Genomic DNA, 27,340 nt, shown 5'->3' on the forward strand with positions numbered 1-27,340 from the left:
TCTTTTCCGTACATCAAAGTATCGACGAGAATGTGTTACATGTAATAAAGAGATAAACTTGTGTATAAGAGGCCAGGCCTCAAGGATGCAGTTAGAGCACCTCAGAACGATACCTTCTGTCCGTTTCGTTGTGTTCTCCTCCGGAGAGAATAAAAACCTTGTTTCCTGCTTTCCAGTCTCCAGCGCCTGCCTCTTCATTGATTAAATAACTAGAGGGTCACAGAGGCAATACCGCCGGGCAAATATCGATTGTCCCCGACCCGAATCAGGTTTTTACAAAGGGCCTACTAGGATGACGGGCGCCCGCCATCCTTGCGGAGCTCTGACCATCCGCCATGGGTGCGCCGGTCCCACCCACACTGGCGGGTGCGTCTTGGTACATTAACATTGCAGACGGTGCTGCTGGCTGCAGCACTTATGCAATGTTAAAATCCCAAGTTGTACATTGCCATGCACACCATGGCAGGCACCACGCGGTGACTGACACTTTGTGCAGGGCAATGTGGGGGGGTACCATAGGTACCCCCCCCCAGTGCAACCCCCGCTCCTCCCCACACCTTCCCGGGGGCCTGCGATGGGCCCCAAAGTCATTTCCTGCATGCCTTTCCAAGGCGGAGTCTCCACCATGGAAACGCATACACTCTGCAACCATCATGATATGGATGGCGGTGGCTGCAAGGCACCACCACCTTATTGTGGGCTTTTTCTATCCAGCTGGCAATCGTGGCGATTGCTGACCGTCGGGAAAGCGGCGGACGGACTTTCAGTCCACCGCGATACCCCCACGATAGTAATATGGTGGGGGTAAATTGTGTTCTAAAGTGTCCAGATGGGTAGACCCTTGTTTTCTGCATACATATAGGTATGTAAACAGGATAGCTACAACATTCTTCTCAAATGCAGACTGGACACAGGTAGAAGCAGATGAAACACTGGGAGAACGTTCCCCACCCAGTCTCTTTTTTAATGACTTCATATAAAAAACATCTTAAAAGCATGGCATAAGGCAAGATGAGTAGTCAATAATGAGCATTAACAATAAAAGGTTTCATAACAGCTGGTAACAGCACAGTTTGCACTAATTCTTTAACCGCATGCGCGCTAGCGGATTTCCCGCTGCGCGCTGCGATTTCAAAAATCGCGCTTTACGTGACAAGGTCAGCTCGTCATCCGCGTAGCGCAGGTAATGCCCATGACGAGCTGACCTTGCCACGAGCGCCGAAGGGGTTAAGTGGGTTATCGGTGTAGACGTAAGTGGCCTGTCGGTGCCAGGAAAAATGCAGCTATGCATGAAAAAACAGAAAAGCACAATCTGTCATTCACACGAATGGAGAAGGAAGGTGAGGTCCTTCTTGAGCCCTTGTGCAACAGTAGCTCCTTAGCAACCAAGTGCTTAGTGTAAATACAACGGAGGCACTGCCCCAATGTAAAAAGGGGAGCAAACGTGTTAGTGATGGGACGGAAGTAAATGAAAACATTTGTTTAAAGTTAGACATACGGATCTAGGGAGTAATGAGGGTGGCTATGGAGAGGTATGTAGTTTATGAACATCAACATGCAGTGATTGGAAAGCAGGAATGGGTGCAAACAATCCAATGGCAGCTGAGCCATTAGAGGACAACAGAGCAGAACTATTCCACAGTTCTCATGTTAAAGTTGTGAAGTTTTTCGAAGGTGATGTGGACTTGACTTTTTCCTTGTCGGTGGAAGAGTGCCCTCCTCAATTTCATTTTGTTTCGCTCACCTAATATTAATCACTCAGCATCTTTCTGCTGTCAGTGGCAAGGAGGAGGGTTCCTGTTGAATCATGGAAAGATGTACTCCAAGTCAGAAGTTTTTTCTGATTCTTTATATGTAGTATCATAAGTTACCAGTTTCTGGCTGATTCCAGCAGAACAACAAGCATTTACAATGCAATAGGTCTCGCAATTGCGAGTGTTCGAGCCATTGGCACTGTAAATGGCAATACCTTTTATAAAAAATTAAAAGGTATTGTCATTCACAATAGCAACAGCTTAAACCTTCACAAAAGCAACACCTATTGCATTGCAGAGCGCTGTGTCCGTACAGCGGTCATTACTAAATTTAAAAAAAGAAATTATGAAACCAAGCACGGTGTCCCTGAAGCGGGCGCCGCACTCAACATCAAAACTTAAAAAAAATAACCATTTAAACTTAGCACGACGTCCCTAAAGCGGGCGCCGCGCTCAGCATGCATATACAAAAAAAAGAAGCCGCCATTGTCCACATCAGTGTCCATTATCAAAATAGTACTCACCCACTAGAATAAATCCGACCGTGTAACAAGTCAAGCAAAAGGTCCAGTCCTTATGGGCGGTAACAAATGGAGACAAGGCGGTACTAAGTAGGGACTAACAAGTCTCATAATGAATCGGAAGCCAGACTTTATGAAGACAATGACACAAAGCCAATGACAAATATGGGCGGAGAGTGAGCAGGGCTGCTAGTACATATCCTGATACAGCATGCCTCGCAGAGCAAGCAGCGCATGCATGCTGCCGCTAAGCTCGACCTAAAAACGATGCTACACTACCACAGCAGGAGACACAAATCCAGATATTACTTCCACTTTTGGTTTATTTCACACAAGGAGTCAGTTGGGAAGCTGATGCCATTGCTCTCTAAATGATAAGGCCCACGCTTCTTAACCACTCAGATGACATCTCATGCCTGCTGATGACACAAGATAGCCAGTGACCGGATGGAACTCCAGTGATAGAGAGAAGCTGAGTTGCCTGAGAAAGGTACCTGTTCATGTCATTGTCTTATCACCCTCAGATTTCTCCAACACTCCAAAGAACCAACATCGTTATTTCTACTCCTGCCCTCCAGTTTCAATTTCTTCCAGTTCATTTGATTCTCCTGCGCCTCTAGTTGTCATTCTATGGAGTCAGAACAAATAAGCTTCACTTCCTTCAAAAATTCAATTGTGTTGCCCTTAGAAGTGGCCATGGAGGATGTTATTGGAGGTAAGTTCCCTCATCAATGTTTCAATAGCAATCATGCCACGACTTTGTAGGCGGCGTTGGATTTCATGGTTTCCACTGATGGTCTAAATGAAGAGCAGATATTTTTCATATCTACTAGAAATTTTCATAAGCATCATCAGCCACAATTTAACCTGGCTGCATTGTCTAACTAAATTGTAGTATGCCAGATCATGTTACTTTTCACCACATACCTCTCTATTGGGCCTCCAGTCAGAAATCAATCATTCAGCATGCCCACTTAGCAACCAGTCCATGTGATCTGCCCTTCCTTATTTCTAGCATTTCCGAAACACTTTAGCCTACCTATGAGTTTCTATCTAGAGGGAAGGGGGTACTCAGATCATATGTTGCTACTTCTGCACACTAACAGCTTTTGCTTCCTTTTAAGTTATATCTGAACAAGGTGAGATGGCCTTGTAGCAGTAATCACAGCATGCAAACTAAGGAAAGGGGTGGCAAAACCCAACGAATGCAAGTTTTCCATCTCGTAAAGAGTTGAAAGAGTTATATTGGAATATGGTCACAATAAACCGGTTCTCAACCCTGACCAGCACTTCCTTGTCTAGGGTGTACCTAGAGACTAAACATGTCCCTGCGTATGAGAAATACTGGGACCTTATAACAGTCCCGAGTGATAGAAAATGGTTCCATCAATTTAGGATAGGCACTCTTCCTATTAATGCTTTTACGGGCAAATGGGGTGTAGGCCTTTGTATGAATTGCCCGTTTTGTGTAACCCAAGTGGAATCCATTGGCCATGTTCTTTTTATTTGTCCAGTATACCGGAATGTAAGGCATAAATGGCTAAAGCCGATTTTCCACACATTGGGGGTTTCTACTGGTATGGAAGCTATACCGATTTTAAAAACAGATGAGAAAGCGCTAACCATAATTGGCGTTTCGAAATTTTTACATGGCATGTGGATAAATCGTGCTCATGGAATGAAAAATAGGATGTAAAGACCTGATTATTAACTTGATATTAACTGATGATTTTATGGACATAATTGTCTTTTAAATGAAGTGTTTTAACAAATTATTTATTAAGCTATAAATGAACTATGTAACCTTGGTTATCTCTATGAGCCTTTTGTATTTTGTATTCCGTAAAAATGAAATGAAGTATATTTACTGTTTTAAATTGTATATGTCTTTTATGATTATGAGGTCGAATAAAGACTACTTTGACTTTGAAAGGAGAGAAACCCTCCTCTGCTTTAATTTTGCGACAATGGAGTTTCAAAATAGAAGTATAGTGATTGAGCACACATTTCTTAACGTTATCTTTCAAACAGTTTGTTCATTTTCCGGACCCTAAGCTTATCATATACACATTATAAAGTATTAGTGCATTCATATTACTATGAAACAGGCCTGGCTTGGATATAACATGTGCTTTGTATAAAAACCCCTGCCACACACACTAGTAGTACTCTCAACCCTTCAGTTAGTGATATTACCACTTAAGATCGAAAACATTGATATCGTGCCATACAGTTTAAATCTTGCCGAGAGGATGCAACAAGTTGGGTGTGAAAGAATGAAACTCGTACAAATCAAAACTTAGTTAAGATGGTCACATGTATAAGAGGTAAGTCGTACCTACTCAATACAAAAAACAAGTAGGTATAAGGAACTGTTAAAAAGAAACACACCAATATATTCTAGTGGTGAAACAAATGCTATAATTAACGAGGATCAAGAAAGCGCACATTATTTTATACTATCCACAGGGAGAAGGAACAACTTCAATGTTTTCTCTGTATGCTACTGAGCATGTTTGGAATCCTACAGACACATAAAAAACAACAGCATCAGTGTGTAGTTGTGAAACATCATCAAAAAACTTCACAAGAGATGAGTCTAAAAAGCACTCAGAAAAGCACTCAGAAAAAAAAGTATAACGTTTGGAGCACTGCTGAGCCTTCATATAAAGTTAACATGTAGGTACTCACAGTTTCACCCTTCAGCAGCAGAAGCCTTTGATTCTTTCGATCTCTCTGGATCAACACAGAGCTAACAAATCCCATTAGGATAATAGTTTAAACTGAAAATAGCTAATGAAAGTGGTCTCTTGAAATAGAGGTTTAGAAATACAAGCTATCGGCAAGGGATACAATATGCTAATGCATGTTTTATTGTTGGAGCATTAAAACACAAGAAGCACCATATAAGTGTACACATCATAAGCATGATGAAAATTGTACATTTGTTTACACAAACTGTTTGTGGACCCTTCTGAATCATACAGAGAAACTGAACTATTTACAGCTACATTTTCATTAAGCTAAATTCAGATATACAGAGGTGTTTTGAACCATACGCCTAGACTGGTACTATCTGGAAGGATCTGCCTCAGTCAATTTTGAGTGGCATGATGTTAAAGTTCTTGAAAGTATAAGTGGAAAGAAATTGGTGGAAATGCACCCAGCAAAATCAATTGAGTTTAAGGGGGAAGCAGATGCCTTTTGGCACAGCCAGCTCAACCACGACCCCTTCCTACTACACCAGAGAATATACCACAGTCCCCAGGGTAGCCTTGGAGCCTGTGCACCCTCATGTGTCCCGCTGTAGCCTACCACTCACAATAACAACCTTCCTGGGGCAGGTGGTAAATAGGGGTATGACAGTCCCAAGAACCAGCTAAAATGACCTGGTTAGTGTTGTTCAAAAGATTATCCTCATTCCAGGAACTTTTATTCAAAATACCCAGTATTAGGGGTTGAGATACCATCTATAATCTATGACTAGGACAGCAGCATCACCTTCCCTTAAAGCTCGCTCATCAGGAGCGCCATAGTATGTTTTTTATATTCCAGAGATTATTTGCATTACAGAAGTACATAATATAGCCTTACAGCCCGCGGTAGTGGGCTGTAATTACTATTAAAGGCCCACTTCAGCGTTTTCGGCTCGGGCCTTTAACAAGTGAGCAGGACTTTAATAGCCGGTATAGCCCAGCTACAAAGGGCTATAAGGCTATTAGAACATTTTGCCACTAGAGGGAAGAATGTTCTAGCAAATCAAACAAAGGCCTCTCAGAGCCCGAGGAAGTTTGAATCCCCTCGGGCTCCGAGAGGCCTTTGTGAAAACAACATTGGAATGTTGCTTTGCGGGCTTTTACCGTCCCGTAGAAGGTCCAAGCACTCCATTGTGTTCAATGGAGTGCTCAACATTCCAATGTTCTAATATAATGTAAAATATACAAGAAATGTACATATAGCCTGCAAAAACCTACCTCTGGAACACCCCATTGCTCCAGCAATTTAGGAACAGACTTAAGATATGGCTATTTGAATGAACATATCACCATGCCTCAGCTAGCAATCCCAGCGCCTTGAGACACTCGTGGGTGATTTGCCACGCTTTACAAATACTTGATTGATTAATAGTTTCTATAGGAAACTCCCTTTTTGTATTACTTATACCATTAACACTGTTTGACAAATCTCCATTAAACTTTCCCAAAAAGTGCTCTTTTTTTGCCTGGTTTGTGCATGGAAAGGTTCAGGGTAATTCGACAAGCGGGGCCTGGGAAAAAAAGGGAGTTATTAAAATGCAAAATCCCCATGCATTTTCCAGAGACTCCTGGAGGCAGTGCTTCCGTAACAACTGCTGAAGGGATTTGCACCAAATTTGTCAGAAAGCTAGAACTTGAGTTGCAGATTGTGCTTTTTGTAATTTGGTGTAAATTCATTCAGGAGTTTTTGAGAAATTAAGCTTTAAAAATGTCACAATCGTCCCTCAAACCCAATTTTGATTGGCTGTCAGCAACATTCGGAAAGTTTTCTGCCAGCCATTACTGGACTCTGGGACTCAGTCCCCTGTCCTACGGCCACAATTAAAAAAACTCTGGAATGTTTGCCTCAATCCCTCATGGGGTCCATCAGGATGCAGAAAAAAGAACCCAAAAATGGCAGCCTGCCATTTTATATTAATGGTACGGGGAGGGGGCTTCAGTAAGGCCCTTCCTCCCACAGCCCATTTAGGGCCCCAGGAACCCCACCCCCTGAAGCCACATACATTTAATTAAGGAGAAAGGGTATGTGGGCCTCCTCCTCAGCCGATGATGGCCCTCGGAGGCCCCATCCCTAGAGCAGAATTTGCAAAAAATGGCACAGGAGCTGCAAGCCTACCTTCCAGAGCCTGCGAAGGCCCTGGGGACTCTATCCCCGGGGGTCACTTTTTAAAAAAAAGGAACTCCCTGCACCAAGGAGGCCCAGAGTCATAAAGAAAATCGAAAAAAAAGGGAATGTGTAGCTCCTCCCTGAGGCCTTCAAGACCCCAGGGCTGGCTCACTTACTGTGTCTGGGGGAGCCCCCCCCCCCTTGGGACACAGTAGTTTCACTGCCGGCACTAGCGCGTTCAGGAAAACATATTTGCTCCCATCTGGCGGGAGATATAAAATGCTCCCCTGGCTGGAAGCAGGCTTGCATTCTGTTTCCTCACCCGCAATGATACGGGCAGAGATACAAAACGCACATTGCTGTCTCCCGAAGGGAGCAGGTAAAAAGCACCTGCTCCCTCCGAATGGGAGCAATGCCAGCTCACGCACCATGTGGTGAGCCAGCTGGGACTGCGAGTGCCATGGGGCTCAATCCACAGCCCCCAATGTGTTAGTTGGTGTGTGCCCGGGGTGGGTACCGGGGCACCTGCTTATATTTAAGGTAGGCCCCTGGGGATGGGGTGCCTGGGGCCCAGGATGGCTCCCCTCCCTGTTGGAAGCAGCGCTGTGGGATGGGCTCCCCATTGCCTAACGAGCCTCATGAAGGGGGGCCATGTGCCTCCTCCTCTTTTTCATTGTATTTGGCCCCGGGGGATTGGGGACCTCTGGGGCCTATTAAGGCTTGGGGAGGGGGATTCACACCCCCTCATCTAGATTTTGACCCCAGGGATGTGGTCCCTGGGGCCAAAGAAGGCTTGGAGAGGGGGACACACACCCCCTCTCCTGTTTATTGGAACTGGCCGTGGGTGGTAGGGTCCCTCGGGCCAATTAAGGCTTGAATAAGCAAGTAGCATGCCCCCCACTCCTTTTAAAACAGATACAGCCCAGGGACTAATAAGGTTTTGAGGAGAACCACGTGGACACCCTCCCCTTTTTCCTTTGTATTTGGCCCAGGTGGATGGAGTCCTGAGGCTTTTAGGGCTTGGATAGGGGGGCTTCATGCTCCCTTCCATAAGATTTTGGCCATGGGAGATGAGGTCCCAGGGCCCAAGAAGGCTCAGAGAGGCGGGTCATGCATTCCCCCTCTCCTTTTTAAAATTATATTTGGTCCCAGGTAGAGAGGCAGCATTTCCCCTCCCCTTAGATTTTGGCCCCAGGGTATGGGGTCACCGGGAACCAAAAAGAATCGGGGAGATGGGCTGCATGCCCCCGTCCCTTTTTTATTGGAATGTAGTCCCCAGAGCTCAATAAGGCACGAGGAAGGGAGCTTTTTGCCCCCACCCCTTTTTTTATTCTATTTGGCTATGGGGGATGGGGAGATGTTATCAATGATTTCATAAATGATGTCATAAAACATGTTATAAGTGAATCAATATGTGCGTCCATAGCCATGCATGGCAGGCCGCAAGATATAGTCAGCTTCGCTAACTCTACCTGGTGAACCTCTGTGGTTTTTTTAGTATGAAAAATGTATCAGATATTTACCTAACTATAACGTCACTTTAACCTTTTTTTGTGAGATTCTAAGTTTAAAAAAACAAACACATGTTTGTATCACACTAAACTATAACGTTACTTAACTTTCATTTTTTTCAGTGAAAACAAATACATATATATTGCCTTCTGGTGGTTGCCAGTAGTAAGGTATAGTTAGAATATAGTTACCTTGGAAACGTATTTTTGTTTTGCTAATAACGTTGGCGTCATTTGATGTATCATCAAAAAGTTTTTGAAACTAGTTTGCTGCTGTTTGGAAAGTTTTGTGGTGATTCGACAAGCGTAGGCTGAGAAAAAGTGGGGGGTCCCAAAATGCGTTTTCCCCATGCAATTTCCCATAGGGATTTTGAACACAACTACATCCCGAACTGCTGAATGAAATTCCACCAAATTTGTCTGAAAGCTAGATCTTGGTCCAGAAAGAGTGCTTTTTGTAATTTGGTGTAAATCTGTTCAGTATGTTTGGAGTTATTAAAAATACTGGTTTCTGCATATCTAGGGACACGAAGCCTCCGCATATCAGATCTCATGCTTCAATCAGGAAGGACAGACATCTTGAGACTCGGGATTGAGTCCCGAAAAACCCACAAAAAAAACCTAGAAGAAGGCAGGGTAAGAATAACGTGGCCTTCTAGGCCGGATGGTGGGGTCCCACAGGGAACCCCACCTTGAGTCAAAAATATATATCTTTTTTTAATTTTGATGCAAATTTGTGGAGGATCCATTAATCTGTGACAACATTTTTTTAAAAACGAATGTGGTTTCCAGCACTTCTTTTTATCTGCCCCTTTGATTGGCCAGGTCCTAGGGGGGATATATTTATTTATTTGGGGGGGAATGCGTGCCCCCCTCCCAAGGCCGAATTTGGCCATCCTGACCCCCTACCCCAAGGCCCGGCTTTTACATTACATTGGGAGGTGGACATAAGAACCCCCCTTCCTGGTCTGATTTCGGCCAGGGGGACCCTGACCAGCCCTCACCGGTGGCTCGAAAGGCATACTTTTGAGAGGAGGAGGGGGGCATGCAGCCCCTCCCTGGGCCACATTTAGCCCCAGGGACCCCATCCACTGGGTCTATCCTTTTGAATATATTGGGAATTTTGGCACTGGGAGCCCCATCCCCTGGTGCCAGGATGCAGTTTTAAGAGGGGTAGGGGGTACATAGCCCTCCTCTGTAGGACATTTTAGGCCCTGGGTAACCAATACCCCGGGACCCGGCGAAACTAATAGTATCTGCAAGACCCAATATCGACCCAAGGGACCCCATCACAGGAGCCTGAATGCAAATTTAAAGGGAGGGCCCCTCTCCTGGTGCCAATAATGGCCCTGGTATGTCCTGGGGAGCCCATCCGCAGGAAATGGGGTTTCCCACCCACACTAGCATGGGCAGGTTTCCTATGTTTGCTCTCGCTTGGCAAGTGGAATTTCAAAGCTCCCACCAAGTGAGAGCAAACCTGAAGTCTACTCCCAGCTGATGGGAGCATTTATAATGCTCCCGCCAGCTGGGAGGGGATTTCAGATCTGTTTCCCTGCCCACAGTAATGTGGGCAGGGAAACATCTGAATATTTCTCCCGCCCTTAGGGAGCAACATTGTTAGCTGTTCCCTGTGGGCAGGAGCAAAGCCAGCTCCCTCTGAAAGTGGGGGAGCTGGCAGGGGGCACAGGGGTCTTGTTGCTCCCCCAGCGGCTCCCACCGAGGAGCCCCCCAGGCCTGGGGAACGCCACCCCCGGGTCTTTTCTAAAATATGTGCGGGAGGGGCTCTCAGCCTCCCCCAGCCCCGGGGACCACCACCCTCACAGGCTTCAAAAATAATAAGTGGGGGAGCTCAAAGGTCCCCCCAAGCCAGGGGGACCTCCCGCCCTGGGGGCATTCAGAATTTATTTGCAGGGGGCTCCCAGTCCCCCCAGCCCTGGGGACTGCCACACCCCGGGGCTTCTAGAATGAATGGGTGGGGGGCTCAAAGCCCCCCAAGCCCCGGGGACTGCCACCCCGGGGCTTTTCAAAAACATTTGCGGGGTGCTCAGGCCGCCCCCCCGCAGCACTGGGGACCACCAGCCCCTAGGGCTTCTAAAAAAAAAACCTGTGGGGGGAACTTGATTCCCCCACACATCCCGGGGACCGTCACCTCCTCGGCTCTAATTGTTAGAAATGGGGGTCTGTGACGGCCCCCAAAGCCCCGAGGACCACCACCCCCCGGTGCTTTGAAAATGGTGGGAGGGGGCACTCCGATTCCCTCCTGTAGCCCTCGAGGGCCCTGGGGACCGCCACCCCCCCAGGGCCAGCTCCTGCAGTGTCCCGGGGTGCCTACCCCGGGACATTGCTGTCTGCTATGACAGGGCGGGAGCCTCATGGCTCCCGCCCTGACATAGCAAACTGCTTTGGTTTTTGGAAGAGAGAGCAGGGAATCCTGCTTTCTCTTAAAAAAATCAAAGACATACGGGGACCTGCATCTTAGCAGCTCCCCATGTGGAAAAGTAATGCCGGCGGGACCGGGAGGGGATTGGGGACCCCCCACGCTCCCCAACGGAGAGGGCAAGCCCCGGGGCATGGGGCTATTTGTGCCCCAGGAGGGGGGCAACGCGGCACCCTCCACAAAAATTTTTTTTTTAAAGAAAAGCAAAGGCATGCCCCGTGGATGGGGTCCCTGGGCCATAAAGGGCCTGAGGCGGGGGCAGGGCAGGCCCCTCCAAATAAATATTAAAATAAAAAAATGGCCATGCCCCGGGAGATGGGGTCCCCGGGCCGATTATGGCCTCTGGAGGGGGGCTCTTCAGATAAAAAAAAAATAATAATAAAATGGGGGCAGGCCCTGGGGGATGGGGTCCCCAGGGCCAATAATATTAGGGAAAGAAGGGGGCTACACAGCCACCTTCTTAAAACATTTTTTTTTTAAAAAGACCGGCATTGCTCCGGAGGCCACGCCCCCTACTTTCAGCACTATGCAAACGCGCCCCCTGGCACGTTTGCAGTTGGAGAACTAATTCCCCTTGAATACTGGGGGTCCCTGGGGGCCAACTAGCCCACCAGGAACCTCCAGTTGCGCCAGAGAGCTGCGTTGCAGAGAGGTGTTCTGAGGCCATGCCCCTTTTTACACCTCTCTGCAACGCAGCTCTGTGGTGCATAATGGAGGTACCTGATGGGATACTTGCACCCCAGGAACCCTCAGGATTCAAGAGAAGTTAATCCCCAAACAGTGGTGAAGGGAGGGTGCGGGGCCTGAGATGACATGTATGCAAACACACTCTGTGGTCCGTTTTAAGTTGGGGAATTAATGCATCTTAAATCCTGAGGGCCCCTGGGGGCCAACTAGCCCACCAGGTGCTTCCAGTAAGCGCCACTGCGCTGCGTTGCAGAGAGGTGGACTAGGCCATGCCCCTTTTTAAACATCTCTGCAACGCAGCTCTGTGGCACTTGCTGGAGGTACCTATTGGGCTAGTTGGACCCTAGGGACCCTCAGGATTCAAGGGGACTTAATCTCCCAAATTAAAATGGCCACAGAGCGTGTTTACACAGTGGTGAAGGGAGGGACAGGGCCTGAGGTGACGTGTGTAAAAGCGCCCTGTGGCGCATTTAAGTTGGGGAATTAAGTCCTGTTTAATCCTGAGAGTTCCTGGGTCCAACTAGTCCACAATGTACCTCCAGTAAGCACCACAGAGCTGCGTAGCAGAGAGATGGTCCGAGGCCATGCCCCATTTTACACCTCTCTGCAATGCAATTCTGTGGCACTTACTGGACATACCTGGTGGATTGTTCGGCCTCCAGGGACCCTCAGGATTCAAGGAGACTTTATCCCCAACTTAAAATGCTCACAGGTCGTGTTTGCACGCATGTCATCTCAGGCCCCCCTCCCTTCACCAGTGTGCAAACGCACCCCGTGGCACGTTTTCAGAGGAAGTTTTATTCCCCCTGTCCTATTATATGCTAGGGGCTTACAGAGGAGGTCATGCTGATCACAAGGGGACCCCAACGCATAGTGTTCCTTAGTGTATGTAGGTGTTTAACTGTATTCTAAGTGTCTTTTAACACAGCACTGGCTCTAGGACTGGTTAGTCAAACACAGCTACCACCAGTACCCGTCTGAAAAAGTTGAGGGTACAGGATGATTTTGCAACAAGGCCTCTTTCTGCTCATCTGGTTGTTCTTTCTGCACGTCTTCCTTCTTCCTGCGCTTTTCTTCGTCTTTGAGGACTTCTGTTTCTTCTTTCTGCATTTCTTTTGCTTCTTTCTGTGTGTTTTTTTCTACTTTCTTCACATGTCGTACCTCTGTTGGCATTAGTAGAAGCCAGCATTTAAAAAACCTTAGAAATTCACTGATAAAACCATAGGTTTCAGGCATGTTATAGTTACAAATTAGCATTTAAAAAACATTTGAAATTCACAGAAATAAACATAGGTTTCAGGCATGTTATAGTTAGGAATTAGCATTTAAAAAAACCTTAGAAATTCACTGAAAAAACATAGATTTCAGAGGCGTTATAGTTAGTTGGACATTTCGCTCGTACGAAACCATTGAAATTCCCCCGTTATAGTTAGTTCAGCTAACTATAACTCGCGAACCCGCAATGCATTGCTGATGATGTCACATATTACATCACTCATGACATGGTCAGTGACATCACTCATGACATCACTCATGACATCACTGATGACATCATCCTTGTGATTGAGTAGCAGACCGCCTCTCGCCCTAATATAACCTTTGATACACACACTCAAAAATAGAAACTAACATTTTCAAAACGATGGACATACCTATACCACTTACAACACACCTATTCAGTAATTCCAAGATCTACACACATATCCACTCATTCACCAACAGTCCTATACAGTCACTCATACAAGTACTCACTCATCATATGTACTCATACACCTATACATCCTGTTACACACAGACACTCATCCATAGAGTTACTCACACACATATACACGCATGCAAACAAAGTATCAAACATCCATTAAATTGCATATACAGTTGTACACACACCACCACACTTTCTGCTACAGAAAGTTACACATACTTACTCTCTTAAGCAATCACTTATAGAAACACATACTAATTTATACAGCAACTCTTCCAATCTCTCACTCTCACATATACTCATTGATATACACAAATACTCACATATACTAGTTTAAAACATATGTAGTTACTCATAAATACACTATTGAGACAGTCATTCATTCACTAACACACCCATACACACACTCATCCATCCATACAGTCCTGCACACATGCTGTCTTTAACACATACAAACAGTGAGTCACTCATTCATGCATCTATGCACTAGGTAATACCCACCACCAAACCATACAGACACACAGACACTCAGACTGATATTCACAAAAACAACTAATAACCTATAGAGACACTTTTGTAGCTACTCACCAACCCATGCAGCCACTTATACACAAAGTGAGAGACTGATACAGATATTTATATTTTTAAACATTACTCACTTACCCGTGTATTCACTAAGATAAACGTAATCAGTCAGTTATACAATCAATTTAAAAAAAAAATATCCATTAGACACTTATATACCCAATTTATCATTCCATCGACCTTGAGATATACATATTTAAAACATATTTAATTTTCAGAAAAACACACATTCACTGGATGATGTCATTTGAGATGTCATCAGTGATGTCATTTGAGATGTCATCAGTGATGTCATGAGTGATGTCACTGACCATGTCATGAGTGATGTAATATGTGATGTCATCAGCAGTGCATTGCGGGCACGCAAGTTATAGTTAGCTGAACTAACTATAATGGGGGAATTTCAATGGTTTTGTACGAGCAAGATTTCCAACTAACTATAGCGCCCCTGAAACCTATGTTTTTTTCTGTGAATTTCAAAGGTTTTTTTAAATGATAATTCCTAACTATAACGTGCCTGAAACCTATGTATTTTTTTCTGTGAATATATAAATATAAAACAATAAAAAAAAAATGTTGGACATATAACTTGTGTCACTAACACCCCCATTTCTCAAACACGGGGTCAGATTACCTTTACTCTGACCTCTTATGTTAGCTTTTTCAGAAATATTCAGCCACAGGAACAATTCCTGAGAAATAAAAGGGCCGCTGCAACTTTCTGTTCAGTTTTCATCCAGCCAATCAGAGCATTCCCGTTGGTGCATGCATTCGTGATTCATCACGAAACCACAGCGAAATATCTGTGGCCAGAGGTGTCACTATCATTTTAAACTTAAATTCATCAACAACTACTGAAAGGATTTACACCAAATAAGCAAAAGGAAACTTCCTTGAACAAACTTCTACCTCCCTGCCAAATTTGGTGTAAGTTCGTTCAGTGGTTCGGGATGTAGCTGTAGCTAAAGGTTCCTATGGGAATTAACATTAAAAACGTACCCTTATTTCGCACCCCAAATTCTCAGGCCCCACTGTACGGATCATCCCCAAGCTTTCTATGACAACCAGAACATACCTTGACACACTGAAGATTGGTAAAATGACGCCAAAGATATAGCAAAGTAAAAACATTAATTTCCTATGATAACTGGGTCCCATGAATAACATATATATAGATATGGATAACATATATATAGATTTGGCTGTTTTTACTTTTGTTCCCTTATTATATTTATAACTGGCGAATGATTACATTCTAGATACTATACTGCAACATATGATATGTATTTAAGATTTATCCTGCATTATTTACTCTGAGCAATTTATGTTATTTGTCTGAATTTGCCAAAATAAAAAAAAAAATTAAAAAAAAAATGATAACTGGGTCCTAACTATAGCTACCTTCTGGCGAACGCTATATATATACATATACATATATATACATATATATATATATGCTTAAAAACTTTGATAGAAAAACAGACATTTGAGGTGAGCAGATCTAGAGTGTCGCTGGTGTTGAGAGGGCTCTAACAGGGGCTGCTTTCCACCTAAACTTGAGAACTACCCAGAGTTCTCTCCTTCTTTTTTGCATAATTTATACGTCACCCTATGCCTGAAAGGGTTTTGTTTTGACTTAATACTGGGTGCTCCCTTGTGTCTGGACAAAGCTATACCTCTCTGAAGAGCTCTAATTAGAGCGAAACACTGTGTCAGGGGTTGCTTTTACTCATTTCAGGTTGGCTTGAGTTGGTATTTCACTAATTCAAAGTTGTAATATTGTGCCTGGAGTGATAAATGGCTTTTGTAATTTTACAGCTCGGCAAGGACAGCACTATACTAGTCCTATGCTTAAAGACTTTGCTGTATAAATTGCAAAAGACTTTGTCATTTTCTATCTCGGCGTGGATAGCACTGTGCTAATCCTATGCTTAAAAACTTTGATAGAAAAACAGACATTTGAGGTGAGCAGATCTAGAGTGTTGCTGGTGTTGAGAGTGCTCTAACAGGGGCTGCTTTCCACCTAAACTTGAGAACTACCCAGAGCTCTCTCCTTCTTTTTTGCATAATTTATGCGTCACTCTATGCCTGAAAGGGTTTTGTTTTGATATATATATATCCCAAAAATTTCCTATATATATAGTCTTTAAAGTTTTGCCATAATAAGCAACACACGCACTCTGAAGAAGTACAGCTATAGGCGTTTATTTTCCAAAATAACGCTATGCGTTTCAGCACAGAAGTGCCCTGCTCACACGTTTAACCTGTGTCAAGTGAGGAACAAATTTAAGTACTTAAATTTGTTCCTCACTTGACACAGGTTAAACGTGTGAGCAAGGCCCTTCTGTGCTGAAACGCGTAGCGTTATTTTGGAAAATAAACGCCTATAGCTGTACTTCTTCCGAGTGCGTGTGTTGCTTATTATGGCAAAACTTTAAAGACTATTGAAATTACTCGGCGGCGGGGGTTGCCGAGGTTTACACGCCACCTGACTACGGGAACCGGATCCCAGTAACCTACCCTCGTTTTTGGAACTTATATATATATATATATATATATATATATATATATATATAGATATATATGTGTATATATATCCAAAGAATTGCCTATATATATATATATATATATATATATATATATATTTTTTTTTTTATATATGGAGTAATGTTATGTTTTGTTTGATGTATTTGTTTAATGTCTAATTTGTGTTTTTATTTAGAATTTACAGCTGAATGTGTTATGCAGATGAAACTAAATGTCCCTGTCCAGTCATGATTACTTTTACGATTGACAAGGTAGAGTCACTGAACCTATATATTACTATTCAGTGTACTGCTTACGGGAACAGTCTTACACCCGATATCCCACAAACTTAGGGCCTTTGTTTCTTTTAGCAAATTGTACACTCAATCTTAAACAAGTAAACACCATAGTACAAATGTAAATGTGCTGGACTTGTAAAGCGCACAGCTGCCCGTAAGCGTCCCGGCGCTTGCTTAGGGAACCCGTCCTGGTATTCCCCTGTGATAAACCCCGGCAGGGTGTCCACAAGGTGAAAGCCAGGCATCCCGCCGTGAGGGGCCGTAGTGGAGATTAAGCAAGCTATTGCCCAGAGTCGCAGAGTGTGACCCCGTGAGTTGAGTAGGCACCAGAGCGAGAATTGTCGAGTCAGTGGAATTTTTGAGCCCGAGACCCGCCGAGGCAGGGAACCGAACCCTGGTCCACGGTCGATCTCAGCTTCCGGGTCTGCCGCCTCTAACCACTGAGCCACGCTTCTCCCCTGGTTTTAAGGGAACTTAAAACCAGTTTCATATGTTTTTGCTACTATTTTTCTCAATAGCGTATGTTTTTAAGATAAATTGAAATATTAAAATCTGCAAAAAATAAAATAAAGAAGAAAAGGAAAATGGGAGAAAGATCATTTGTAATCACTTCATTTTATTCAATTATGTTTGGGCAGTGCTACAAAATCACCAGCCCCACTGAGCGTCCCACTTACATGCTCAGATGCTGTTTTCCAGAAAACAGAAACTGGATTGCTTTCACATTCATCTTTTGATGGGCACGATTGATAATTCAATTCTGTAACAAAATATTACATGTCTGTGAATTAGTTTTGATACTGAAGATGCAAAAGTTTCTAGAACTTCATTTGGCAGCACACACATTCACATTTTAGCCAGTAAACATAAAAACACAGGTATAATGAAAAAAACAACGTTAATGCACTGTGTGCTAAAACTAAAGAGACATAATTTGCCATAAAAGTACTACTTCCAGGAACCTCTAATCTGTAAGTATGTTACTGTGAAAATGTTAATGTATTATAATTTAACCATATATGCTGTCACTGTAAATACGAATTGCTCTAGATCAAATCATTTTCTATTTGAACTATAAACTCACGGTGGCGCACTAGTGGCGGTCATTGTTTTACCGATTATGATTTTGTCAGTTGTAGTGGTGGTGGACCGCACAGGAGCACCACAATGCATTATGCTGAGCAGGGACTGGTACAGTCCAGCTCAGCATATTTTGAGTTCCTGGACCACCAGCCTTTTCAAAGCAGAGCTCTGCCAGGAAAAGGATGGCAGTGCAGGATCAAAGGGGGCCCTACAGGGCCCCCATGTCCCCCTGCCATGAGGATATATTCAGGGGGACACAACATATGCCCCCCTATCTGTATTCCCCCTAGTTCCAGCATGACACAGAACTTTTTGGTGGTTCCCATTGGAAAGGCCAAAGGACCGTCGACCTTATTATGAGTTGCACTTTTACAACTCGGAATACGGCCGGCGGTCCTTGCGCAAATTTGGCACAGTGGAGCAGGGGTTGAGCTAGCGCCTCTGCACTAAACTCGGAATCGGGCCCTCAGTTTGAAGACAAAGGCAAATTTTCTGTAAATAAGTTTCAGGAAAACCATTACTGGGAATGATCACAGTATTTTGTTGTGTATTCCAGGAATTCTTTGATTTGTTGGAATCATAAATATTCTATCCTTTCCCTGACACTTTTCTGCAGTCATACACTAAGGGGCTTATTACGATGTCGGGTGAAACTGCGTCTGTTCAACACTGTTGCGGAAATGGGACTGACCGACCTCCGTTCCCAACTGCCTAATTACGATATGACCACACATGGTGTGGATGCATACTCACATTTCCCAATGGCAGCATGTGCTATGGCCAGAAACCGGCCGTTGCACAAGATACCATAGGGAAATTGGAGGTTGTGTTGCAGGGATCAACAGGGCCACCAACCGTAGGCCGCTGCTTGAAAGGGGCTCCACTATGCCCCCAAACTTGCTTTCTGACAAGCTTTCCATGTCGGAAAGCCCGGCAAGGAAAGCCTGCCGGAAACTGAGCATTGTAATCCAGCGGCGTAAAACACTGTCCAAATGGATTACGTGCTTGTTTATTTTATTTATTTTTATTTTAAGAGGTTCATATAGCGCTGGCTAGACCAGAAGGTATCAGAGCGCTTTACATAAGGTTCCACATAATTGCCAAATTACATCAGTTACAAATTACAAAAAAACATACCATTAAAAACATTTAAAGAACATAGAGGGTAAGTAAAATGGAGTGAAGAAGGGAAATGCGGTAGACGGAGAGACGGAGAGACGAAGGGAAAGTCTGCCCCAGGTCCGGCTGGGTAGGTGACGGCCATAGGGGAATCCACAGCCCATCTCCTCTTCAGCTATCAGGTAGCTCCACCGGGCATCGGTCAGATAGCTAGGTCTCAACGGAAAAACATTTAAAGAGCAAAGATGACAAGAGGAAAGGAGCTTAGAGGGGGAAACGGGTAGGGTGAAGGAGTAGGAGGGGGATACGACAGAGAGACGAAGGACAGTCTGTCCAAGGTCCAGCTGGGTAGGTGACGGCCGAGGGGGAATCCTCAGCCCATCTCCTCTTCAGCTAACAGGAAGCTCCACCGGGCGTCAGTCAGATAGCCAGGTCTCCACAGTCAAGGGAAAGAACAACGAGTAAATGCCCTGGAGGGAGAGCTGTATGAAGGGTCAGTGAGGGCTGTAATCAAGATCGGGTAGATGGCCAGATCAATTGTCCATGAGTGGTAGGGCGTTGTGGGGAGACCAACTGAGGCGGCCATCTTGAGGTCAGGCAAGGTTGTGGAGTCTTTGCTGCTAAACTCAGTCCGTGTCCAAAATTCTCCAAAACTCAGAGGCAAAGGGGGTGTAGACAATGCAGTGGTGCAGCTTGAGGACAGGGCCAGGGTCCACATGTCTTCAGGGGGGGTGAGCGCAGGTGAGTAATATCTGTCAGTGGGAGAGACAGCAGCCATTTGCAGGTCAGGCGGGGCGCCTCAAGGGGCAATCTCGATTAGTCTGGGGGGCTCATCTGGGTCATTCCTTTAGGTCTGGGAGGTAGATGCAATTTCCGTTCAATTGTGAGGCATTTACATCGAAGAAGAAAACGGGGGACTCTTTTGAGGTGTTGCTTAGACCCCAAGCGACAATCTACTGCGGGCGCCATTTTGGAATCAGGCGCATTACTTATTGCACTCGGCAAATACATCCTTGCAAATTATAAAGTCCCTAAGGACCGAGGAGGACGTGTCATGAGCCCCAGCATCCTGGGCTCACACCTGGGCTCCAGTGTTCCCATCGATAGCAACGATGTCCCCACAAGCCACCCTCCGTCTCACGGTGGGTGCTGAAAATGGCGGACGGGATCGGAGCAGACTCCCCTCAGTGTCCAGTGCAACCCCAACCTACCGGCCGGCAACTCACTGCACCTACGCTGCAGATCTCATTGGTGGGCCGCAGACCAGCTGGGCACAAAGGCGCTGCATTCCAGCTGCTCCGCAAAATCTGGATGAACTTGGGACGAACGAGCCGGCCAGTATCACTTCCAACCGCCTAAATTGTAATTAGGCGGTCAGAAGTGAAACCGATGACCACGGTCGGAAATCCTTTAGCCTAAAGTCGGAGGCTTTCCGACCGAGATCGTTTACGGCCCCTAAGTTTTGTCAAAATTATGGATTGTACTAGGTTTGAAGAACAGTAGTTACAATATGGCTAATATTGCTAACATTGTAGTAATCAATTATTCATATTTTTGACAGCTTTAATGTCAGTTTTGTGCACTGACAGAATCAGGAAGTGTCAACTGTATTGGCCCCTGTTTGGAATTGCTGTATCCCTGCATCCACTCCTCCATCCAAAACTAAAAGCAGCTCAGGGACTGTGATTAATCTACTTTATTTAAAGGTTGGGATACCACCGACTGACTTACAGTGGATCCTACGCTAGCCCATCCACAAAAGGATAAACCCTGTGATCGCATCAACTCATATCAAGAACATCAAGAGAAACACACCGGACGGTGGACTACCCTTCCTGCATCTCTATACCAGTTTTTTTGTTGAGTCAGTGTCCCGCACTACAAATCCAGACACCAACCGCCCTGTGGTGCCACTGTTATCCAGATCATGAAGCAATGTTTAAATGGTGTGCGCAGGAATATAGAAAAATGTCCAGGAATTTGCTCTGAGAATATCCAAAATGTTGGATACTCTCAGAGCAAATTCCTGGACATTTTCTATATTCCTGCGCACACAATTTAAACATTCATATCAAGAACATTTCAAAGTCAATATGACCTAACAACTAATGTCACAGTCGGAAATATATAAAGAGGTTTTGATGATACTCCATATTAAGTGGGGAGTGACATATAGAACAAACCTGTGAACAATACTCATTTGAATCGAGACAGTGCAGTGGTACTTCACTGACATCAGTGCAAAATAGAGACTTATGCATTTTAGCGAGGGGCCCAATACAATACTGATGTTACCTCAGATCTAGTGATCCATCAAGCAGTGTTTCCTTAATGAAATTCTCTCTGATGTAGATTATTTACCCCAACCACTCGCCTAACATTTGTGAACCTTGATGTTCCTGAAGTAGGTGATCATAACTTGGCTATACCACCGAAACGTGCGTTGACCTGCCTTTGCATGCACCCACCCACAACACGGAGACCTAAACATCTTTGTCCCTTGTATGACCATCAAATGTATGTGTTCATGGGTGGGTTTGATAGTGTGGATGGTACGAACAAGTATGAGTGTGGATGCGAGAGGTTAATATGAGTGTGAGGGTGGATTTATAGGGGTTCGACAGAGAAAATCCAATTTTTTGTATTACATTTTTTATTAAATTTGCCTACCTATGAAATGAATAACATATATGTAAAAAAAGGAGAAAAATGAAGAAATTATGGAAATAATGTATAGCTTTTAACTTTTTTGATACAAAAATGAAATAAATCGTGTTAATAAATAAAAATGTTTTGATAAAGTAGCACGTTGCATACATCATGTCTCAGATTGAATGTTAATAACCCATTGGAGCTGATTTTGCCCTAAAAGAAAGAAATATACGTCAGGTGGGTGGTTTTGAGAGTTGGTTCGGTTCCTGTCTTCCCCCTTTTCTCCCAGACCTACAATTGAATATTCAGAGGGGTTTCCCCTTTTTTAGTAGAGCAAAGCTTCTAAAAACACCAATACATTAAATAGGTAAGACACAATAAAAATCCAACTCCAATTTATAAAATTAGATTATGTTTTTATGAACAAATAGACACTAACACGACAAATATCCAATGTATGGAACAGGAGATATGAATGTTTAAAGAAAAAACACTTTCTAGTGCTTACAAAACAATTCGCCAAATTGGGGCATCTGGTTGGGCTTGACCAGGCCAATGTCAAAGTTTGAGGTTGACCACGATGGAGCCATGGTAAGATACACTAAGAGGGAGGCCTCTGTCAAAATGTTCCCTTTGCACTTAAGGCCCTATTATGATGTCGGGCAGAGTATCCACAGCCCGACACAGTCTCCATCATGGGACCGACTGACACCGGCGGTCACGACCAACTAATTAGGATGCAACCGAACACTGTAGCATTCCTACACTTTACAATGGGAGCATGTATTCCGACCGGAATGCATGCTCCCATTGTAAAATAGGAGGTGCAGTTCATCCTTGCACCCAGGGGCAGGAACCTCAAGGTGCCTGCTGCGGGGTGCAGGGATCAATAGGTGGCACCTCAGCCTGCACCAAAGGGGGCCCTTCTGAGGGCTCCCAAAGTCGAGTCTTTCCTGTATGGGCAGAACGGAAAGGCTGCCGAAACCCGACATCATAATCCCTCGGGCAGAAAGAGAAGCTCTTGGGATTACTGGCCACATTCCGACTGGCAGAAGGGCTCTCCGAGCCCATCAGAAGCCAGTCGGAATAACTGATCAGATTCCTTTTCGACTGCCTCCATTGTAAAGAGGTGGTCTGAAAGGAATCCGACTACATATTGCAAAGCGGTTGGAAAGTCTCCCATCCACGGTCAAAGCCATTTCCGACTGCATCGCAATGAAGCCCTATGTCGTTTTTCTGGAGCTTTTTCTCTCAACGTCGAGCAAGGCTCCTCTTCAGGCAGGATTTGCGTCAAAGTTGCTGGCTTGATTTTCTGTAAGGCCCTGATTAAATCCTGGAAGTCTGAAGCTCCGGAGCTTTGAATATGACGAACATTAAATCCAGGCTAGGTAGCGGATAAAGGTAACTGACTTGACTCTCGATGTTGAGTCGGTCACCTTATTTTTATTTTTTATTTATTTATTTGCATGTTTGTATGGCGCTGTGAATCGACTCCCGAAGGAGTATCTCCGCGCCTTTGGCAGCAACTAAAGAACAGAAACTAGTCATGATTTAGTAAATAGGCGCGAGGCCAACTAGAAATTAAAGAGGAACGTTTTGAGTTTTTTCCTGAAAGGGAAATGATCCCTACATACTCTAATTTCCTTCGGGAGTTGGTTCCACAACTTTGGGCCAGCTACCGATAGGGCCCTTCCCCCCTTTCTTGCCTTCATGGCCCTGGGAACGCATAGCAATTCCTGATCTCCTGATCTCAGGCATCTAGAAGGCACATAAGGGATGAATTTTTCAGTGAGGTAACCAGGACCTTTTCCAATCAGGCATTTGTGGATGACACAGCAGATCTTAAACATCACCCTCTGCTTTACTGGAAGCCAGTGCAGTTTGGCCAGCAACGGTTTGGAGGGAGTACGAGGCGGGACATTTAAAACCAGTCGTGCCGCCGTGTTTTGCACAACCTGCAGTCTAGCAAAGATGCCCTCATTGGCGGCCAGCATTAAACCATTGCAGTAGTCCAGCCTACTTAACACTAGTGACTGGACCAACGTTCTCCTGGTGGTATCCGGTAGCAGAGGGAATACTCTCCTGAGAAGCCCAATGACATGAAAACATGAGCCCACCACTTGATTAGTTTGTTGTGTTAGGGTAAGCTCATGGTCCAGTTTCACTCCCAGATCTTTTACCACTGTTTTGGGCTCAGGGACGGGCCAAGCTCTTGAGGCCACCAGTCCGGAGTCCATAAGCGTTTGGCCTCTCCGAAGAGCATAACCTCGGTCTTGGAGACGTTGCACTGCAGGAAGTTGGCTGCCATCCAACGTGCCACCTCCTTCATCCCCCGGGCGAAGGAGTCACGCACCTCAGGAGTCATCATTTTGAAAGGGAAGAGGAGTTGGGTATCATCCGCGTATGATACTGGAATGAACCTGTGGGATCTCATGATGTTAGCTAGGGGTGCCACGTAGATATTAAATAACGTAGGGCTCAAACAAGAGCCCTGTGGTACCCCCTTTGAGATCGCCACCACCTCCGATTGGTATGGTCCCAAGATGACTCTCTGGGTGCGTTTGCTGAAAAAGCTCCTTAGCCAGGCCAAGGCCTTACCTTCCAGACCGATGTCAACTAGTCTGGAGGTCATGATGTCGTGTGACACTGTGTCAAACGCCGCTGACAAATCCAGAAGCACCAGGACAACGGAATAGCCCTTGTCCTGTAGCATCTGGAGATTGTCAGCGACGGACAGCAAGGTGGTCTCAGTACTGTGCCTGGGCCTGAAACCCGACTGGGAGGGGTCGAGTCCACCCGTGTGTTCAATAAATTTTGACAAATACTGATTCACATGTCTCTCAGCAAGCTTCCCTATGAAAGGGAGAAGAGAGATCGGTCTCAGATTTGTCAAATCCGACCAGGGGATCGAGGTGTTTTTACGCAGAGGTCTCACAAGAGCCTGTTTCCAGTCTAAAGGGACTTCCCCAGTACACAAGGACAAGTTGACTACATAACGTATTCCAGCCCCCAGCTCCTCCAGCAGAAGTGGCATAATACGTGCTGGGATGATGTCAATTGGGCACCCACTCTTTGTTTGCGTGACAAGAGCAGTCAGCTCTTCAGTAGAGATGGGTGGGAAAGCGGTAAGCTTCTTAGCCTCATTGTCTGTAGTCATAGTGTGTAACTGGATTCGACAGTCAGTTGTTGCTGCATTATTAGAGAGGGAGTTTGACGCTAGTATTTTATTATAGATGGCGTCGATTTTCCTGACGAAAAACTGTGAAATGTTATCACAGAGTTCTTGGGATTCAATCCCATCAGTATCACAGGCAGTGGGCTTGGTGAACGTCTGTAAAATTTGGAGCTTTTTCCCAAAAAGTTTCCAAACTTCACCAAACTTCTGGATCTTGTTCCAGGAGGACTCCTTGAGGGTGGCCAAAACACCAATCCAGGGGTCTAGAATCTCTAAGATAGTCGTTGAGATGTTGGGACTACAGTTCTCTCCATGCACCCGGCCAAAACATGAAAAGACCACTGGACTCACTCCAGGATGGGGACTTCTTGGTAGAGGGGATGCAGGTGGGCTTAGAAACCTGTAGCTTGCAGAGAGTCCACTCCTTAATTCTTCTTGAAGCTAGGCAAAGTCCTTGGGCTGTAGTCCAAGAATGTGCAGCAGGTGCAGTCCTCCAGAGTTTAGACCTTTGGGGTGCAGATCAGGTTTCCAGCAGGGCAGTAATTCTTCTCTTTGTAGTTTCAGGCAATAGATCTGAGTTGCTAGGCAACTCTTCCATATTTATGCAGGGTTCCTGGGCGGCAAGCAGTGGGGCACCCCTGACCAATGGGGTTCAGGGTACCAACCAGGTGTATGACCACTTCCTCCAAAGTGTGGCATATTCTTGCTATAGAAAACAGTATACTTCCAAAATCCAAAATGGATAAAATCTTTCCCTGGTGGTTAGATCAGGCCAAGCCAACCCACTTCCATGGCTAAGACTCGTAGCTGTGGTTGCAGGGTGTGAGGGTGATCCTGCGCTGTCCCAAAATGTCATTCTCCCTTTGAAGACCAGTTTGGCTACTCCACTCTCTTCCTGCCTCGAGAATCTGTAGCTGCAGTTCTCCTCCCACTAGAAATCCATTGTCTCTCTATCAGGCTAATTCACACCTCATTGACACAGCTTGGCTTAGCCTGGCAGAGGCTAACCAATCAGGAGAGGGCAGCTGGAAGGCTGGATTTTGGCTTACAGAAAATAAACTTTAGTAACTTTTTTTCTGTGATAGTTACCATACATCTACAGTTGCAAGCTGCGGGAATTATCATAACTAACATTTTGATACCTTGAATTATATTTTTGTCTCTCTCTTCTCAGTATTTATACTTAAATAACAAGTTCCAATGTTAGCCTATGGGGCTTATTATCTACAATTGGGAAAATGAAATTGCCAGTGTTTCCCCCACCAGGGCATATAAAACACCTTTTATAATGACCTTGCTTATAGTTACATGGCTCCCTTCCCCTGGGGCACCTAGTGGGGACCTTAGGTGTGATTTATATATACAAAAATAAGTTAGATTATTACTTTGGAAATATGTTTAATTCCAAAGTTGGATTTGCATATAATTTAATTTTAAAGACAGCCTGCAAAGCAGGACTGCCTTTAAAATGACAGCAGGCAACACAGCAGTGCAGGAAATCTACTGGGGCTCTAGCCCTCTCTGCCTTAGTATATACTAGAGACTTACAGGTAGGTTGAATCCCACTTGCCTTATTATATGCCTGGGACTGACAGGGTTCTGTCATTGCAAATGTAATTATACCTAACCACCATATACCTTTAAAGCAGATCACTGGCCCTGGGTCTGGTAGGCAGAGCCCAGGGCACAATCGAAGTCATTTACTACCAGTATCAATCAAAAAATGGGGATTATCGGAGCCAAAAGGATGACTTTCTCTCTTTTACTGTAGCAGGGTTGGCTGTTTCATTCGAAATCACTAGGATGCAATATTTAAAAAAAGAAAAACACTGCATCTTGTTAATGTAAATACCTAAAACAATAATGAAACAACTATTTATAATAGTTATTTATTGCCAATTCAATGGTAAAGTCAGGTTTTAATTTTAAACTACAGAAAAGTAACGTTTAGAAACTACTTTGCCCTGCCTGAAGTTCCTGGAAGCGAAATCTTCACTTTTGCTCTCCCACATCGGTCAGCCAGTGATTAGTATTTAAGTGTGCGTGAATGAGTTGTGAACGTGCTCCCAGGAGCAAACAGTATATCGCTCTGAATGGGCAACGATGACCCATCTGGACCTGACAGAATATGCGGGGGAGGCCGTGAAGATCCTCTTGACATTAAAGTGTCAAGTCCTACTTCAATGTCACATCCTGCTTGACACGTCTGCTGAGGATTTTCAAAAGACACTTTGGGCACACTTCAGATAGGTGTCACAGGTAAGTGTTTGCCAACACTTGGGCAAGGCCCTTCATTTGTTCTCTCCTCCAGCCAATAAGGACCCAATCGCTGTGAGTCTCTTTTTGACATTACAGCATCGCAGCCTGACTGACAAGTCTGCTGGGTTTACATGTAGCATTTGGGGCACACTTATAAGGAGGAAAAT

At 44.8% G+C, this 27,340-nt stretch overlaps 1 protein-coding gene across 1 annotated transcript in view; it reads right to left on the reverse strand.

The window, feature by feature from the left end:
• LOC144821804 (ADP-ribosyl cyclase/cyclic ADP-ribose hydrolase 1-like) overlaps window positions 1-27,340 on the reverse strand; it is a 322,648-nt gene that overhangs the window by 92,103 nt on the left and 203,205 nt on the right. The window contains exon 4 of the mRNA XM_078678979.1: window positions 17,563-17,645. Within this exon, the coding sequence (XP_078535105.1) occupies window positions 17,563-17,645 (83 nt within the window). The remainder of the gene's footprint in view (window positions 1-17,562; window positions 17,646-27,340) is intronic.

The sequence above is a fragment of the Lissotriton helveticus genome, chromosome 2_2, assembly GCF_964261635.1.
Source record: "Lissotriton helveticus chromosome 2_2, aLisHel1.1, whole genome shotgun sequence".
Classification (NCBI taxonomy): domain Eukaryota; kingdom Metazoa; phylum Chordata; class Amphibia; order Caudata; family Salamandridae; genus Lissotriton; species Lissotriton helveticus.